Genomic DNA, 18480 nt, shown 5'->3' with positions numbered 1-18480 from the left:
TTTCCAACCTAAGCAATTCTGTGTTTCTACTGTTCTGTGATTCACTTCTCTGGTGTTACTGAAAGAGATGTTGTTTAAACTACCAGGTTTTTCCCCAAAAACATTTTTTCTTTTTTGTCTGGGGAATGAAACCAGCCCAACTTCTTCCCTTCTCTGGCCCCCGCATGTAAAACCAGAGCTAAGAAAACACCTCATTCTGCAGAACATTTTAAATCAGCCCAAAAACATCTTTTATCATTTTTTTGACAGCCCCAGTGAGGGGGCATGGCCCCAGTGAGCACACACGGAGCACACAGGGAGCACACAGGGAGCACACAGGGAGTACACACAGAGAGCACACATGGAGCACACACAGAGCACACACACAGAGCACACATGGAGCACACAGGGAGTACACACAGAGCACACACACAGAGCACACATGGAGCACACAGGGAGTACACACACAGAGCACACATGGAGCACACAGGGAGCACACACACACATCACACACACAGAGCAAACACATCACAGAGCACACACGGAGCACACACACAGCACACACAGCACCCACATCACACACACACAGCACACACAGCATACACACGGAGCACACACACAGCCCACACATCACACACCCGGATCACTCTCCGTCCCTCCGGTGCCGGTTCCGCCCGCGCGGGGCCCGCCGGGAGCGGGGCAGGGGCCGCGCAGCCGCCGCTCTCCCAGCGCCGCCCCGTCCGTCCTTCCCCCCGTCCTCCTCCTCCTCCTCCTCCTCCTCTCCCTCCTTCCCCTCCCTCTCCCTCCCCAGCGCGGTCCGATGGTGCCGAGGCGCGATGAGCCGCCCGTCCTCCGCCGGCCCCGGCCCTAGCAAGCCCTGCGGGAAGCAGCAGCAGCAGCAGCAGCATCACGCCCCGTCCCCCGCCGTCGTCCTGCCGGGGCCCGGCGGGGCTTCTCCGCCGCCTCCCCCTCCTCCTCCTCCTCCTCCTCTTCCTCCCCCCCAGCAGCAGCAGCAGCAGCAGCAGCAGCAGGAGCTGACCTCGCTCTTCGAGTGCCCGATCTGCTTCGACTATGTCCTGCCGCCCATCCTGCAGTGCCAGGCCGGGCACCTCGTGTGCAAGCAATGCCGGCAGCAGCTGAGCCTCTGCCCCACCTGTCGGGGCTCCCTCACCCCCAACATCAGGAACCTGGCCATGGAGAAGGTGGCCTCGGCTGTCCTCTTCCCGTGCAAGGTAAGGATGAAGGGCTGGGCAGGGGGACGGGGATGGGGGGGGGTCCGGGCGGCCCGGTAGGGCTGCCCGGACCACCCCCCCATCCCCGTCCCCCTGCAGAAGACCCCCACCCATCACCCCCACATCCCCATCCCCCTGCAGAAGACCTCCACCCATCACCCATCTTTTTTCCCAGTATGCCACGACAGGCTGCTCCCTGACGCTCCACCACACGGAAAAGCCCAAACACGAAGCCGTCTGCGAGTACCGTCCCTACTCCTGCCCGTGCCCCGGCACCTCCTGCGACTGGGAGGGATCGCTGGAGGCCGTGATGTCCCACCTCATGCACGCCCACAAAAGCATCACCACCCTTCAGGGAGAAGACATCATTTTCCTCGCCACAGACATTAACCTGCCAGGGGCAGTGGACTGGGTGATGATGCAGTCGTGCTTCAGCCACCACTTCATGCTGGTGCTGAAGAAGCAGGAGAAGTGCGAAGGCCACCAGCAGTTTTTCGCCACCGTGCTGCTCATCGGCACCCGAAAGCAGGCGGAGAACTTTCAGTACAGGCTGGAACTGCACGGCAACTGCCACCGGCTGACCTGGGAGGCCTCCCCCTGCTCCATCCACGACGGCGTGTCCGTGGCCATCCGCAACAGCAACTGCCTGGTTTTTGACACGGCCACCGCGCACCTCTTTGCTGACAACGGGAACCTCGGCATCAACGTGACCATTTCCATGTGCTGCCCGTGACCCCAGCTCTCTGGACGTAGCGCTTCACCGGGGGTTTGCTTTTGGTTCCTGTTTTTAACGCTGTTCAACTATGTCATCGTGTACGCTAAGGTTCCTGACTAGCCAGCAGTTGTGACTTTGGGGAGAAGAGGAACAAGAGTGTCCTGTAAGTAACACGAGTGGGACAAGGTCTTTTAAAATTCTTGGGTGCCTTAGGAAGATTACACACACACACAGTTACCTTTTATAATTTAATTGTATTTTATGTAAAGAGTGCTTCCATTGGACATGTGGCTTAAGAAGCTCCTGTTTGGAGCGCACCTAAAAGCCCTTTAAACAGCAGTACAGATTCGCTCTCTCACTGGTGAGCTCTAATAACAGGCTGCAGTATCACAGAAGGGTTTGGGTTGGAAGAGACTTAAAGATCATCTATTCCAATCCCCTTGCCATGAGCAGGGACACCTTCCACCAGCCGAGGTTGCTCCAAGCCCTGTACAGCCTGGCTTTGGACACTTCCAGGGATGGGGCAGCCACAGCTTCTCTGGGCAACCTGTGCCAGGGCCTCCCCACCCTTACAGGGAAGAATTTCTTCCCAATATCCCATATAACCCTTCCCTCTGGCAGTGGGAAGCCATTCTGCCTTGTCCTGTCATTCCAGGCCCTTGTCCAAAGTCCCTCTCCTGCTCTCTTGTAGCACCTATAGGCGCTGGAAGGGGCTCCAGGTTCTCATGATTTGCCCTTAGTAAGGCCATGTTGGCTGTCACCAATCACCTCCTTATTTTCCATGTGCCTTAGCATAGTTTCCAGGAGGATCTGCTCCATGCTCTGCTGGGCACCGAGGTGAGACTTACCAGCCTGTAGTTCCCTGGGTCTTCCTTACTCCCCTTTTTAAAAAAGGGGGGTTATGCTTCCCCTTTTGCACTCCATGAGAACTTCACTGGACTGCCATGACTTCTCAAATATGATGGATAGTGGCTGAGCCACTTCCTCTGCCAGTTCCCTCTGGACCCATGGGTGCATCTCGTTAGGTCCCATGGACTTGTGCCCCTTCAGGTCCCTTAGACCTTCTCGACCCTGATCCTCTCCCACGGTGGGCAGTTCTTCCTTCTCCCACTCCCTGCCTTTGCCTCCTGTGGCTCAGGTGCTGTGGCTGGAGCACTTGCCATGAAGGTTGAGACAAATGTCGCTGAGTATCCATCCCAGCCTTCTCCATGTCCTGGGGAACCAGGTCTCTCGTTTCCTTCTGGAGAGGGCCCACATTTTCTCTACTCTCCCTTTTATCACCGATGTACCTGTAGAGGCTTTGCTTGTTGCCCTTGACGTCCCTGGCCAGGTTTAATTCTATCAGGCTTTAGCTTTCCTAACCTGATCCCTGGCTGCTCCAACAGTCTCTCCTCCAAGGCTGCCTGTCTTTTCCTAGTAGGTGGGAAGGGAAAGAAATCCAAGCAACCTTTCAGAAGAAGCTGTGACTCAAAGCAGGAGCAGTAGGTACTTCAGCAATGTTTCTCCATTCCATTATGGAAGGGGATGGGCAGTGGGTCAGCTGCAGCGGCTTTAAAAGGAAAAAGAGGAGGAGGGGCTGGGGTACAACCCAGCAGGTTTCAGGGAGCATGGAAGGTACTCCTGTGTGACTCCTGTCTGGTGCAGGGGGATCTGGCCAGGTACAGGTGTGAGCAGGAGGCACAATTCTCACAGATCCCAGACAGCTGGAGCCAGTGACACAGCAACAGACTCGGGCTGTCCCCGTGCAGCTGCCCTGGGAGACACACTTGACAATATTGATTATTGTAAAAGACTCATAATATAGCAAGAGCTTTATGGCCAGTGTCACGTCATTTGCTATTTAAGTTTTGTTGCCATATTTACTTTTATTTTGCAATAAATATTTTGCAAAACCAACACTGTGGAGCTGTGCTAACACACATGTGCGTGGCAGCTTCTCTGAGGTGACTCTGTGTCCTCAGCCCTGCTGGACCAGCAGGGATCCCCCGGCAGGGCTGGCTCACCCCGCCGGGGTCCTTGTCCCCACCACCTCCTGCTGCCAGACATGGCCACTGCGGCAGGAGCAGAGCAACGGGGGGGAGACAGGAGTCCCAGAGACAGCAGTGACAGCCTGACCTCTGCAACTGGATCACAGGTTGTCACCACAGCTGACTCTGCCTGCAGCTCCCCCTCTGCCACCGGAATGTTCTGCCTGAATCACTGGCTACAAATCCCAGCTCCACGTACGGCTGTGCCAAATCTTGGGCATGTGTGTGTTTGCAGGAGGCACAGTCCACTGAGGGACTGGCAGTGGGAGGCCTCACAATAGTGGAAAACTGCAGGTAAAGTGACAGGTGAGGTTTGGTGTGAATAAGCACAATCCAGAGGGGTGAAGAGCTCTCTGGAGTTAAGCCCCGAGCTCTGCAGAGCCAGCACCAGCACCAGGAAAGTGCATGAGAACAAGTTCGGCCTCAACAAAGGGAAGCTCAGTCTGGCCTTAAGAATTCAGGAGTGACCATGGGCAAAAAAAAAAACCCCTGAGGAATTACTCTCTAGGCACTGCATACCAATGATTAAAGATCCTACATCTGGTCTCGCTTAACACACTGTGCTGGCAGAACTCCAGCAGCATCAGCCCGGCGAACTAATTGCCTCCTGCTTAAAGTGGGATCAGAGCAAAGCCGTGGCGGCTCCCAACAGGTGTGTGTTAACACCTGTGCAAGAATTCCTAAGGATTTGATTCATTTTTACGTAGTTCATCCTTACCTTGCTCGGGATGGGGATGAGGATATGGGGATGTGGGGGTGATGGGTGGGGGTCTTCTGCAGGGGGACGGGGATGGGGGGGTGGTCCGGGCAGCCCTACCGGGCCGCCCGGACCCCCCCCCATCCCCGTCCCCCTGCTCAGTCCTTCATCCTTACCTTGCACGGGATGGGGATGGGGATATGGGGATGGGGATGTGGGGGTGATGGGTGGGGGTCTTCTGCAGGGGGACGGGGATGGGGGGGTGGTCCGGGCAGCCCTACCGGGCCGCCCGGACCCCCCCCCATCCCCGTCCCCCTGCCCAGCCCTTCATCCTTACCTTGCCCGGGCGGAGCGGCCCGGACGGGGCCGGGCCGGGCCTGAGGCGGAGCCGCGGCCTCGCTGGGTCCCGGCGGCCCCCGCGCCCGACGCGTCACCCCGGAGACGGCAGCGGAGCGGGCGGGGATGGCCGGGCCGGGCGATGGGCCGGGCCGTGGGCAGGGGCAGCCCCCTCGGGAGGGTGCGGGTGGCCCGGCAGAGCCGCGCTGTGGGGCCCCCCCGGCCGCGGCCCTGCCCGCCCTCCTGGCCTACAGACGCGAGGCCTCGCGGGCACCCGCGCAGCTCCAGGTGGGTGCGGGCCGGGCGCTCTCCCCTCTCGGCTTCGTTCCCACCGTCCCACGGAGCGTGGGACCAGCGTGCTTTGGCGGTGACGGGGTGTTTGTGGTGCGGGGCTGTTGGGAAGGGCTGGGTGTGCGCACCTGCGCCGCCTCTCCCCGCCGCCGCGGCCTCTGCTGAGAGTTTCCCAGCGGAAGGTTTTGGCCTCTGGCTAAACCAGAGACAAAATGTAGATAAATAGGTACAGTCGCAGAATACGAGCAGGGTACAGAGTTCTCCGTAACCCTTAGCAGAGTAGAGTCACCAGAGAGTTGATCCGAGGCACGAGATTGGGAGCAAGGAAACTTCGTTTCAGGATATCCAGTACCCATCCTCAAAATACACCCTGCAGCCACCATGGGTTGCATCTGGTCAGGTGTGACCAGCCCTGTGTCACTGGTTCCTCAGAAACTCCCCACGACTGCAGCCATCAGCAGCTTTTTCTCTCCAAAGCCCACACAATGTGTTTGAAAGGGTTAACACATCTGAATCCTCAGCTACAGCATTCTGTGCTCTCAGCTTTCCCCCGAAGGAGTAAGGCTAATAAATACCACAGTCATTCCCTTTCTTTGGGGGCATTTATTTATTTATTTACCACAGATCTGCTTTTCTTTTTGGTGGTTTCCTGAACTCAATATTTTGAGTTAAATCATTCCAAGATATCCCAGACACAGATCAGTTGTAACCACCCTTGGGTGCTTTGTCATGTTGCATTTTGAGCAGAGCCCTCTTTCCTCACACTAACAGGGGGATCTGGGGGCTGGTCCCCCCTGTCCCTCCTCCCCACTCTCCCCATGTCATGCAGGCAGAGGAGGACACTGAGCCGAGATGTGAGTACTGCGGCAGCCTCCTGAGGCCGTTCCCTTTCCCCGAGGATGCCCCTGTCCTTGAGGATGCCCCTGTCCTTGAGGATGTCCCTTCCCCGGAGGATGTCCCGTTCTCCAAGGACATGGAATACGTAAGCTGGGGGAAGGACGAGCAGGGATTTGCTGTGGAACAGCTGCACTCAAGGCTCCACTCTTCCACCTTGCAGAGATTCTGCTGCAAGCGCCACCGAGACCTCTACGAGTTCATCCTGAAGGAGAGGAAGAGGCTCAAGGATACCTGCAGCATTCCCAGAGCTGTCAGCACCCATGAATACCAGGGCTCCGAAGCCCATCAGCTGCAGTCAAAGGAGCAAGAGAACCAGAGGTACTGGGAGAACTGGGGATCAGGTATAAGGAACAACAGGCAACTCCTAGGGAAAAGGAGCATTAAGAAACTGCAGGGAGAGGGAATGAAAGAAGAAAAACCTTTGTTTCAGGCACCACAAGTTCGAATTCTCTCCAGTCCCCCCTGACTCCTCTGTCGCCGGACTGCACAAGGAGGAGACAAGGTACGTGCTGAGTGAAGTGCTAATTCCTGTGCTGACAGATGAAATATCTAGAGACAGACAGAGACAAGAACACAGACACAGCTCTGGGAAGGGACAGTATTTGGGTGTAGCTTTTACCTCAGGCACTGAAACAAAGCTGGAGTTTTTATTTCTGTTTTGCTCCATAAACTCTGGCATATGTTTGGATTCCAGTTTCCAGTCACAAGAACTCTTCAAGTTCTCGGCCCAAAGCCTGTGCAAGTGTCTAAGCCTCCAGTACAGGCTCAAGGAAAAGTAAACCAGTACACCTGGAAGTAAACTTGGTTTCCTTGAAGATCCTTCCCAGCCTGAGAGTGCACGTGCCTCCTACTATGTACAGAGCACGCACCAAACCACTGTCACAGTCAGATTTATAGGAAGCTACACAAGAATAGGGAAAATATTGCTGGAGATGAGCTGTTCTCTTGCAGGCAGCTCTCCTCTTTCACATAAAATCTTGATCCAAACCTGTTTACAGTGTTCAGCTCTCCTGCCAGCTGAACTGATGCCACTGCAATGGCAGAGTCTGTTCACTGGAATCTGTGGGAGCAATTCTTTTCTGCTGAGATATGAGTATTTTAGTGATACTCTGCTGCCTCAAACTATTACTTGCAATTGTGTGAGTGGAGAGAAGAACAGGTTCAGAAAGTTGTGTTCCTAAGGCAGGGACATCCAGTACTTCCAGCCTTCCAAACAGGATACATGAAATGTCTATCAGGAACACTTCTGTTTTCCAGGCAGCAGGAGAGCCACCTGTCTAGAGGGTCACCTGTCCTGTCTTTGGAGCCGACTGCCACTGAAGGTGAGTTGGCATTTCCTTACGGATTTATTTGTCCATTTATCACAACAATGTATTCAGTGGAATTGCTGGTGTCTAATTGAACAGGAGGATCTTATAGAGCGACACGTTTGTTCATTGTCAGGTGTGCAATCCCATTAAATCAGATACAGCTCCAGCCGTACTAAACCATCCCTCCCAGGAGAACACAAAAGCAGGCACATCCCCCTTGCACAGACAGGGTCTCCTTGCCATCACTTTCAGTATTTATATGTGAGGTTTCCAGCTGAGATGCACAGAACCTAACCTGAGAGAAGGACAAGTTGGCAAAGCCAAGCCCTTGGGAGGTAGGAACTGCCAGAATGAGGGTGATCCCCATTTTGCCTGATCAGGTGGATACTCCACCACTTCCTAGCCCAGGCTGAGGGTGACTGAGCAGCCTTTGGGTCTGGCTCTAAAACCAGAGTTTGACTAAGAACAGGTGAACCAGATTTACAAATGGGCATGTTTTCAGAGAGGATGGCAGGGCACTGAGACTTCTGCACTACCAGGGATCTCCATTTGTCAGTTCCAGTGCATGGAACCAAATCCTATCCCAAAAAGTCGCTATTTACACAGATGTGTGTATACAGATAAGTGAAAAACTGACATCTTTTATCACAATCCTGTTCTCTCCTATTCTGAAATAGCTAAGCACTTTGGGCTGCCCTTGTTAGAAAATACCTTGAGACAGGCTCCCAGGATGAAGCATTTCAGCCAGGAATTCCCACACCAGCAGAGGTGTTGGGCAGCCCGTGGTGGGCACTGCCAGCCCTCCCTGCTACACACAAGCCCTCCCTTTGCTCTCCAGGTTCACACGAAGCTGGAACCACATCACCCAAGGGTGAGATGCTGATGCCTGCTGGAAGTGTAGCCAAGACCGAGGAGGAGCCTGAGCCCAGGCCTGAGGCTGAGACTGAGCCCGAGCCTGAGCCCAAGCCTGAGGCTGAGCCCGAGCCCAAGCCTGAGGAGGAGCCCCAGCCCAAGCCCAAGCCCAAGGAGGAGCCTGAGGAAGAGCCCAAGCCTGAGGCTGAACCCAAGCCCGAGGCTGAGCCCAAGCCCGAGGCTGAGCCCGAGGCTGAGGCTGAGCCCAAGCCCAAGGCTGAGCCCGAGGCTGAGGCTGAGCCCAAGCCCGAGGCTGAGCCCAAAGAGGAGTCCAAGCCCAAGAAGGAGCCTGAGGAAGAGCCCAAGCCTGAACCCAAGAAGGAGCCTAGGCCCAGGCCTGGGCCCAAGCTTGGGCCTGAGCCTGAGTCTGAGCCCAAGAAGGAGACCACATCCAAGCCCAAAGAGGAGCCTGGGCCCGAGCTTGGGCCCAAGCCTGAGAAGGAGCCCAAGCCTGAGCTCGAGCCCGAGGAGCCCAAGCCTGAGCTCGAGCCCGAGAAGGAGCCCAAGCCTGAGCTTGAGGAGCAGCCTAAACCCGACCTCGAGGAGCAGCTCAAACTTGAGCTCATGGAGGAGCAGCCCAAGCTCGAGCTCATGGAGGAGCCCATGTCCTGCCATGTCACCAGCTCTGGTTTCAGGCCCCTGGGGAGGAAGGCAGGTACCTGCGGCCGACGGCGACGGGTGCACCTTGAATGTGTCCATGCTCCAAGCAGCCAGAGCCTGGCACTGCCCATCTTCACCGGCAGCTGTGCCAGACTGCTCTCATCCATTTTATCCTTCTAATCTTAGGTGAGGAAGAGTAAATTGGTGCAAAAGTACTACAAACATGGAAGGAAATTCCTTACCCTGCTCCCAGATGGAACCTCGCAGTTATTGTATCCTTACAGGGTTCACTTGCTCACATTAGTCCAGGGGTATAACTAATTTTAAATGTGTGCCAGTTCACTTTATCATGAACAACCCAGCTCACCACTCCCACTTGCTCTGTCTGAGGAGCAGCAGCAGCAACACCTGACACAGCTCCTGGGCTGAGGTTTCCCAGAGCAGGCAGCAGCTCTGATGAGGGATGGGCACTTGCACCCAGCACCCAGCCCAGCAGTCAGACCCACTCCTGAGCTCTGGCCACCCATGGAAGGGCCCTGCTGACCCCAGGGGCTCCCAAAGCGCTCAGTCCCATCCTGACCCCAGGGGACAAACCAGCAGAGTCCCACCAGCACATGGCAGATATGCCTGTCCTGCAGGCAGTGTCTCAGAGGAGCACGGGCAGCCTGGGATTACCAGTGTGAGTCACTACTGTCTGATGCAAGAAAACAGGGCACTTTCACCCAGGGACCCCACTATTAAAGCCACAACATTTTAAGTCACCCATGTTATTTTTCATTGCTGTGGCTGACTTCTTTCTGACCCAGGGAGGTATGGGAGTGTACCTGAGCTTTGCCACCAAAGCAAAACATCGGCAGTGTCCCAGGTGACACCTTTAACATATGAGATTTTATACTCCCAAGTAGTGCCCTGAAGTATTTAGTGTGTAATAACAGACCAACCAGCAAAGCAGGGGGTTACGAACACCTTACCTGGCAGAAGCTATCCATCTGGAAACCTGGCCATCATGGTTACACGAGAGGGAGACCAGATGATTTGCACAGTACAGGAAGATGAGCCGAGGACTGCCAAAATCCGCGCACTGTTCCAGTCTGACGGCAGGAGCACGTGCTATTACCCCAACGGAGATGAGTGGTGCGTTCAGCAGCTGGGCTCTCCACTGCCTTTGCAAAGGCCACAAAGGGTGTTTTTAATGGCATCCAAAAATTGACAAATCCAGCAGCTCATAGGCCCTGCTTCGGGTGCCCCCCAGAGCAGCAAGGCGACCCCAGCTATGCCTTGAGAGGCGGGGAACAGACCCTGATCCTGCTGTGCCTCTGTCCTGACCCTTGGGGGGAATGAGGGACATTCTGCCATGGGAGCTGCAGGGTTCAGAGTTTCCACTTCCCTCTCTTTTAGGATAAACATGAGTATCCAGGGAGGGCAGTATTTGGACCAAGCAGGCAGCAGGGTGAAAAGGTGGACATGGCCAAACATGTCACCAGGGCCCCACATCCCACTGAGCCCCATCTTCATCTCCCTGAACCGGCACGTGGGGGTCAGGATTCTGGCCCAGGACAAGATCATCATCTCCTTCCTCGCCATGGGGCGACAGGCAAAGTTCAACATGGGAACCAAAGTGCAGGTATTTCTCCATGCAGAGCTGCTCCCCACATCGGGAGTGGGGCAGCCAGGGAAGCTCTTCTCCATAGGGAAGCATGCTAATTCCCATGTTGCCCCATGCTCCTGCCCCTCAAAAAGCAAGCAGTGTTGTACCCCTGCCAGTCCCACGCAGACAGGGCACCTGCCAGCCACGGCTCTCTGCAAGGAGTCAGTGTGGGAAGCACTTCTGGCCCAGTCCTTGGTGTCCCTGGCTGTGTCCCCAGGTGTCACCCTGGCTCTGCCACGGAGAAGAGCTGTGGTCCATGTGGGCAGGGTCCGTGGCAACTCTCTTCCTCCACAGGCTCCTGTCACAGGGGCTGGGAGGGGAAGGAAGCCCCGTGTCCCAGGCTGTGGTGGCTCTGCTGACACGTTCCCTCCACTCCGCAGGTCGGTGCTGCCGGGGGGCCGCCTGCCCCGGCCCGGCTGGGCAGGGACGAGCTCCTGCTGCATGCCTTCCGGGTCAGGATCCTGCAGCTCTTCAACAGCATGCGGGGATGCATCAGCTTTCCTTCCAGTGAGCAGTGGAACAAAATGCAGCCTCCCGCGTACGTCCTGAGCCAGGCTGCGAAGATCCTGGAGCTCTGCACTGCCGCCGACATCGGCGAGGAGCTGCGCAGCTCCATCCGGGCCATAGTAAAGGCACAGCTCTGAGCAGCACGTGTGTGGTGTGAGGCAGACGCTCCCCAGCCCCGGTACCTGCACACGCTCAGGAGGGCTCCCCTCGGCCCTGCCCTGCTGTGAGCAAAGGGCATCCCGGGGCTCATCCCCACAGCCCCTCGGGGGCCTCGCTCAGGGCAGGCAGCACCAGCCCACACTGAGCTCACCTTGGCAATGGAGGCACGAGGGGGCTTTGCTCAGATCACCACACAGGCACCACTTTGCTGCTCCTGATGAGGTGGCACCAGCAGGATGCCCAGGTGTCCCTGGCACCAGTGCTGCTGGCAGCTCAGCTGCGGGTACAAGACAAGGTGGTTCCCTGTGCAGAGAGAGACAAATGACCATGGAGTACCCAAGGCAATCACCTACACTCGGCCCCAGGGAGCACCAGCTGCAGCCCGGGACGAGCTCTGGTTAAAGCTCTCAGCAGGCATTTAGAGGCCCCTGGGCCACAGGGGCTGCAGCTGGCAGCCCCCCAGAGCTGCCTGGGGTTCACCTGGCCATCTTCCCCCAGGGTGGCTACACCCAAAGAACAAGGCCAAGCCCCACGTGCCCCTCCTGGCACGCTGAGGTTCTCGGGGGGCTTACACACGACAGACACAAGCTCAGTGACCTTGGAAAGTTGGCATTTTATGTGGTTTTTCAATTGCAATTCCAAGAATGTCCATCAGTGACAAACAAGGTACTTCACACAGGAAATGGGAACTCTTTTATTTCAATTAATGTTTTTGGGTTCTATTCAGGACAGCAGGAAGGCCCAGCTCATCTTTCCAACTGCCAAGGAAGAACCGCTGGAGCTGGCCCACATGATTTAAGAGCAGCTGATCTTAATTTTCACTGAAGTCACCAAATGATGTAACTAATCTGCATGTAATTTTGCTTATATAATTCAATATATAACGCACTGTTCTACTCTGTCATAGATTTTGAAAAATATACAAACCTGTTTTAACCACATTAGAGAGAATTTGTAGACAGCTGTCAATTACTCAACAGTTTAGGACAGTATCAGACACTCCTATAACTTCATTTTAAACTACAAAAAGAACATAAATTCATATAAAATACAACAGATTAAACAAACTTTTCTTTTTCCAAGGAAAAATTAGGTATCAACTCAATCTGCCATTGTGTGAAACATGAATATAAAATAAGTTACCATTAGTAATGCCTGCATTGCTGAGCTATGAACTGGTCGAATGAAGTCTTAAAAAAACTATACAGTATTATTGCACTCGTGGCTGTGCAGTGTGGGACCGGCCAGCACCGAAACGGGGCTCATTGAGTGTTTGTCCAGGAGGCTCAACGTGGCTGCGAGAGAGGCGTCCAGCCTGCACCAACAGCGTCTGTCTTCAGCACAGGCCTTCATGGGTCTGCGCCACGCGGCCCGGGAACCACCACCCAATGCCTGTGGGGAGACACCGCGTTACTGCCCGCAACACCCCTGTGCCGGGACACCTGGGCACAGCTGGGCACAGCTGGGCACACCTGCACTGAGCCAGCACACCTGGGGCACACCTGCACTGAGCCAGCACACCTGGGCACAGCTGGGGCACAGCTGGGCACACCTGCACTGAGCCAGCACACCTGGGCACAGCTGGGGCACAGCTGGGAAAACCTGCACTGAGCCAGCACACCTGGGGCACACCTGCACTGAGCCAGCACACCTGGGCACAGCTGGGGCACAGCTGGGCACACCTGCACTGAGCCAGCACACCTGGGGCACAGCTGGGGCACACCTGCACTGAGCCAGCACACCTGGGGCACAGGGGAATCATAAGCTACGTGTTTTGAAAGCCACACATGACATGGGAACGTGGAATTGTTTTGTCATAAAATACCACTGCTGCCAACAGGAGATTTGCAGAGGGACAGGGCAGGACAGTGTCCTGCTCTTCAAGGCTGTGCAATTCAACTGGGTTACAAGCCAAGGAAATGTAAATCCCCTGCACAAGCACTGTTCTAAGGCACATCATGCAGCATGTCTCTGGTCTCTGCACCACACACCTCATTGTCATCAGGCCTGCACACAGTAACACAGCTTCTCCTGCCTCATGAAACGCCAGCTTCCTGTTCTGAGACAGGCAGAACGAGCCACAATCCAAAGCCTCCCACCCAAACAGCCCCTGTGACACCACACACAGAAATTTCCTGTCCCAGAGGCTGCTTCTCCAGGAAAACATTGAACTGAACAAATGCTCAGTCTCCAGCGTGCTGTCACACCCAGGCACTCCCACTGGCAATGGGAAGAGACTTACGAGGAGTTTCAGTGCTGTTCCATGGGGCTATGATCGATGATGGGGCATTGACTCCATGTGCACATTGAGCTTCATCTCGTTATCAAGGATCTGTACAAGCTGCTGCATGGAAGGGAGGTGACCAGACTCCAGCTTAGACCACACCGGGACATCTAATGCAGAACACACCATGGGAGAAAAGCAGTTAACACTGGGAGCATCAGGAACCAGGGCTGGTGTCCACATGGAACTGAGGAGCTCTAGGAAGCTGGGTGAGTTGGTACTGATCTATATTGAGGAAAACAGTTGGATCAACGATGCTTCCGACCTCTGGCTATGCTAAGCTCCAGCCCAACCAGGAGAGCAGACTGTCTAATGCTTCTGTTTAGAAGTGTATCCTATGGATGGAGAGGTGCAAAATATCCACTGAAAATTCCTTTCAACCTGAAAAATCAGTACTGCTGTCCACTGGTACTGAAAATCTGTGAATAGCAATGGATTCCTTAGGATTCCAAGGCTCTCCTGGTTGGGTCCCTTGGAGTAACTATTTTGTTTGTTCTTTGTGTGTGATGTGCATTAAGTCAGAAATGATCAGCTAGGGACACAAACTCTCCAATTATATGCTTTCCCTGTCCTGTAGTATGCTTCACCAAGTGTCCCTTTAAGTTTTTACAGAGCTACTCTGACATCTGTATTAACTGCAATATAAGACTTCTACAATTTTCATCATTTATTGAGATAGATATCTGCAGATCCAAACGGCCAGCAGTTTCCACACACCACATTTGCTCACACCATCCCTCATTCTCCTCACTCCACAGCTTTCCTGTGTGTACACGTGCAACATGAGATTCCGTGAAACAAAGTCTCAGCTCACCATTCAAAGTGATTTCAAAAGCCCCGGTGGACATGCACTGGTTCTCAATCATGTTGCTCAGGAAGAAGACCATCATGCAGGCGTACACCTGGAAGGGAACAGAGACACACACACCTCAGCCACAGCAGCCACACGTTCATTCTCAGTGAGCACTGGACATTCACGGGTGTCTCTGAACTCCCTGTGTGGATGAACTGCTCAAGGAATGTTCCCCTCCACAGACACCTCCCTTCCCTCCTTTTACACAGCCCGTGCACCTTGCCTGCCCCAGACAAGCACCGAACCAGCTCTGAACCCCTCAGCTCCGAGCCATGGTTCAAACCAAGGTAAGGTACATGCTCCTGCTCCAGCTCTGCACACCTCCGGCCCCAGCTGGCTGCAGGGGAGCTGGCAGGGTGACACAGGAACACAGCTGTTCCACACACTGCCTGTCACTGTCACAGCAACACTGCAGATCAGAGCCACAGGCCCAGCACAAACAGCACAGCGAGGCAAATCACACAGTGCACAGGAACCACAGGCCCTTCAGCACATCTCTGAGCACTTCATCTGGAATTTTCTGTGTATGGGATGGCATCTTCAGCAGTGCAGCTCCTCCCTCATCACCAGCACCTTTTTAATTCCCTTTCCCTGCTCATGGGCACACTCTCACGGGTCACTGCAACACCACAGAACCTGGCACAGGGACAGTGGCAGTGCACAGCAGCCAGCCTGGCTGGGCATGGCATTGGATGGAACTATTACAGCTTCTGGGCATTCACACTGGCCAGTGAGAGACCCAGGGCACAGGGCAGCTCAGTCTGAGGGTCTGTAAATCGCTTTAGCTTAGTGGAGTAAATCTAGAATAAGGTTACTCTACATCAGAGTATGACACCCCAAATCTCCTGGCATCATCAGTACTGACTCACAGGGATAGTCTCCCACAATGCCATGCCAGAGTCTGCTCTGCAAAACACCCACAACATTTCAGCTTCATTTTTCTAAACACCATTGAATTGCTGCCCAATCTATCAGAAGTCTGATGGAAACATCAACTGCAAAACAGTTATGAGCCAGCAAAGAAGGGAAGCTGCAATTTTAACACAAACAGTACTGGCCTGAAATACTACTCTTGAGCCCTAAAAAATAATAAACTCTTCTATCATCTTTGTCAGCAATGCTAACCTCAGCTGTCCCTCTGCAGCAGTAGCAGCTTGGAAAGAGATGACAGAATCACACCTGGGTCTGTCAAAAGCCTAAAGCACTGCATAAGAATTATGCTAATGCAAGGCTGCAGCGTATGAAAGACAAATCAGTCAGAACTGTGAGGACTCCCAAAGCACCCGTGAAGTCACTCTGAAGTAAAAGAATTATGTCCCTTACCTTGTTTTCTTGGCCCCACTGCCAGATGCTTGGAGCTTGCATGCCAAGGAAAGCAAATGGGTCCTTGCCAACGATGATTAAGCCAATTAATACTAGTTTGAAGACAGACAGGAAGGATGCTATGTGCCTGTTGGAGACAACACACACCAGTGACTGAAAGGTTCAGCTTCTACTTCACCATCCACAGCTGTAATTCATCACCTCACTACAAGAATCTTGACAGTGTACAATCAAACGTTTCAGGGGAAGTACAAAACTTTCCAAGTAAGTTTATCTCGCTGTAAAAAAAAAAACAAAACAAAAAACAAACCAACAAAACAAAAAAGCAATACACATTAACAATACCCCCAGCAAGGCACTGCTCTTGTACAGCACCCCAGAAAGACACCTCCTTGTACACCACACATGGATTCTCTTGTTCCTCAGCAGACCTTAAATGAGAATTTATTTTCAACTTAAACATGTCTGAACAGGGAAAGAGATTCAGTTTCTGAAAATGTTCCACGTTACAGAGATATATTTCATTGATACATTTCCTATAGAACATTTCCCAGCGAGGCAGAACTCCCCACAGGCAGAGCCAGCTCACACAGGCACTGTGCCCTGCAGCCTCCATCACTGCAACCCTGACAGAAATTGGGCCAGCAAGCGCTCCAGGAGCCATCCCAGTAACTATGGCATCACTCTCCAGCGTGGGCACAGTGCTTTAAATAGCAAGAATAACACTATTTTCCTTTTGTCTTTTTCCCAATTTCTTTGGGCTTCCCCCCAAAAGCAGCTAAGGACACCCTGGCAGCCTGTCCCCTGAGGTGAGCTCTCCATGACTCATATGTCAAAAATGAACATTTCCCTCCTGTGCCCTTAACCCATTACAGGGATTTGTCACTAAGTGAGTAAGCCTGAGCAACGAATTGAATTTATGTCGCAATACAGCATGAAGAAAAGCTGGGAAAATTCACTGTGGAAAAAAAAACCCAGTTACGTAATTTATTTCAGATTGGATACCACAAGCTTCATCATACACATATCCAGATGGTGATATTTGTATGGAAAACTAAGGCAGCTACCTGAAAGGGAAACAATCACTGAGTGTGCATTCTGCATGCAATCGCAATGGAAAAACCCCTTCGGTTTCCAGTTCCAGTATTATTTCAGTGTAAATGCACGTGTTCAACACTGGAAAGCAGACAGCCAGTACTGCTGGCCATTTCTTACCTATAGATAGGTTGAGGAAGGTAGTTCTCCCCTTCGATTCGGATGTCTGGGTACCGCTGGCTGATGACCCGCATGTACTCCTCAAACACCCGCCTGTAGCCTCAGGAGACACTGGACACAGACAGGATTGTCACCACAGCTCCAGGGCTGCACAGTCAGTCACTGCTGAGCAGCACTCGCCCCAGTCATAACCCCTTCAGGTTACAACCACAGTTCTTATGCCACAGAGAAAAACCGATCTGCAGTGAAAGCACACATCACAACCCCCAGCAGGTGAGCCCTAATGTGACACGGGTTTGCTCCACATCCCAACACTGACTCTGCTACCACCCAACAGGCACCGGATCACTTGCTTTTCCTGGAAAAAACTTAGTTAGGACTATGTTAGGAAATCAACGTAAGCAGACCCTTGCTCTATGCCAAAAAACCCTCTTCACAGAGAGCCGCCTGAACCTCTCGCTGTTACACCGCAGTCCCTCTGCGGGGTGGGACTGCCCAGACAGGCAGCGTCGCTCCCAGCCACGCCTGTGTCAGCAGGGCACGGGACCTGCAGGAGTTAAATATTCCCGAGCTGTGCTCCACCTCGCCTTTCTGCAGCCGCCTCTGCAAAAACTGCGGTGACAATCGCCGCCAAAGACCCCAAACCCAGCATTTTCCACCAGCGCTCCCGCGGTGCCTCACAGACCCGCACGGCCCGGGCTCTGCTCCGGTGGCACCGGGCCCTGCCCGCCCCAGGCCCGGGGACGGCGGTGACGGATGCTCGGGGCCTGTTGGGTTTTTGCCCCCGCAAACAGACTCCGTGTGCGCCGGGGCCGCCTCAGCCCCGCTCGGAGCCGCTCGCAGCACCGGCAACACCCCCGCAATGGTGCAGAGATGCCCGAGCGGCCCGACTGCAACCGGGGCACTGCACCAAAACACACACACAACTGCAGCCTTTACTAAAACATCGATCCCTCCCAAACGTAAGCCCGCGCCAGCAGAACGCCACACGTGCCGTCAAAGGGCCCGAAAAGCGCGTTTTTACGGTGGGCGGCCGCATTTTAAGGGTGTCCTACCGGCAGGGCCGCCGGCCGCCAGCCGCTGCCGCCTCCCACGCCCCAGCCGGGCCTGGCGCCCCAGCAGCTCGCCCGGCGCGGGGCGGCTCCCCCGCGGCCCCCGGCACCGCGGGCAGCCCCTCCAGGACGGTAAGAGCGAGCGAGCGAGGCCGCGGCAGCGCTGAGGGAGTGGAAGGAGGGAGGGAGGGGAAGGCGAAGGCCTGGCGGGCGCCGCCATCTTGGCCGCCGCCATCTTGGCGGGCGCCCCTCACCAGATCTGGAACTTGAGCAGCGGCCCGGTGGCGTAGGCCATGCGCAGCTTCTTCGCCGGCAGCCCGCCCTGCTCCGCCGCCGCGCCGCCGCCCGGTCCCGCCGCCAGCGCCGCCAGCAGCAGCAGCAGCAGCAGCCGCAGCCCCGCCGGTCGCATCTCGCCGCCGCAGCCGAGGCTCCGCGCGCCGCCT

General features: G+C 54.8%; 3 protein-coding genes and 1 long non-coding RNA gene across 5 annotated transcripts; 2 read left to right on the top strand and 2 right to left on the bottom strand.

Annotated features, from left to right (window-relative positions):
- The first annotated feature begins 697 nt into the window (after positions 1-697).
- Positions 698-3822, top strand: SIAH2 (siah E3 ubiquitin protein ligase 2). The gene is made up of 2 exons (XM_064665635.1): positions 698-1211; positions 1387-3822. Exons 1-2 carry the CDS (start codon positions 816-818, stop codon positions 1942-1944), a joined length of 954 nt encoding a protein of 317 aa, XP_064521705.1. The 5' UTR covers positions 698-815; the 3' UTR covers positions 1945-3822.
- On the bottom strand, positions 2161-4853 carry LOC135419351 (uncharacterized). The gene is made up of 2 exons (XR_010432953.1): positions 4509-4853; positions 2161-4241 (listed from the first exon to the last, which is right to left on the bottom strand). It is a non-coding gene; the product is annotated as an uncharacterized LOC135419351 (long non-coding RNA).
- A 244-nt stretch (positions 4854-5097) lies between these two features.
- ERICH6 (glutamate rich 6) lies at positions 5098-12261 on the top strand. Of its 2 annotated transcripts, XM_064665631.1 has the most exons (10): positions 5098-5274; positions 6107-6259; positions 6335-6492; positions 6605-6676; positions 7432-7496; positions 8323-9047; positions 9183-9268; positions 9978-10130; positions 10395-10620; positions 11025-12261. In XM_064665631.1, exons 1-10 carry the CDS (start codon positions 5113-5115, stop codon positions 11286-11288), a joined length of 2064 nt encoding a protein of 687 aa, XP_064521701.1. In that variant the 5' UTR covers positions 5098-5112; the 3' UTR covers positions 11289-12261. The 2 variants fall into 2 exon arrangements, with proteins under 2 accessions (XP_064521701.1, XP_064521702.1); XM_064665632.1 differs by lacking the exon at positions 6107-6259.
- On the bottom strand, positions 11981-18478 carry SELENOT (selenoprotein T). The gene is made up of 6 exons (XM_064665637.1): positions 18292-18478; positions 16986-17096; positions 15771-15897; positions 14409-14496; positions 13553-13704; positions 11981-12702 (listed from the first exon to the last, which is right to left on the bottom strand). Exons 1-5 carry the CDS (start codon positions 18444-18446, stop codon positions 13580-13582), a joined length of 606 nt encoding a protein of 201 aa, XP_064521707.1. The 5' UTR covers positions 18447-18478; the 3' UTR covers positions 11981-12702; positions 13553-13579.
- Positions 18479-18480: the final 2 nt, after the last annotated feature.

This window comes from Pseudopipra pipra, chromosome 10, assembly GCF_036250125.1.
Source record: "Pseudopipra pipra isolate bDixPip1 chromosome 10, bDixPip1.hap1, whole genome shotgun sequence".
In the NCBI taxonomy this organism is placed as follows: domain Eukaryota; kingdom Metazoa; phylum Chordata; class Aves; order Passeriformes; family Pipridae; genus Pseudopipra; species Pseudopipra pipra.
Note: the sequence above shows the minus strand (reverse complement) of the source record. Positions and strands in the feature narration are given on the sequence as shown.

Coding starts and splice junctions, on each gene's coding strand:
- SIAH2 (XM_064665635.1), top strand. CDS start 816: ATGAGCCGCCCGTCCTCCGCCGGCCCCGGCCCTAGCAAGCCCTGCGGG. Junction 1,212..1,386: donor CTGTCCTCTTCCCGTGCAAG/GTAAGGATGAAG, acceptor CTTTTTTCCCAG/TATGCCACGACAGGCTGCTC.
- ERICH6 (XM_064665631.1), top strand. CDS start 5,113: ATGGCCGGGCCGGGCGATGGGCCGGGCCGTGGGCAGGGGCAGCCCCCT. Junction 10,131..10,394: donor TACCCCAACGGAGATGAGTG/GTGCGTTCAGCA, acceptor CCTCTCTTTTAG/GATAAACATGAGTATCCAGG. Junction 10,621..11,024: donor ACATGGGAACCAAAGTGCAG/GTATTTCTCCAT, acceptor TCCACTCCGCAG/GTCGGTGCTGCCGGGGGGCC.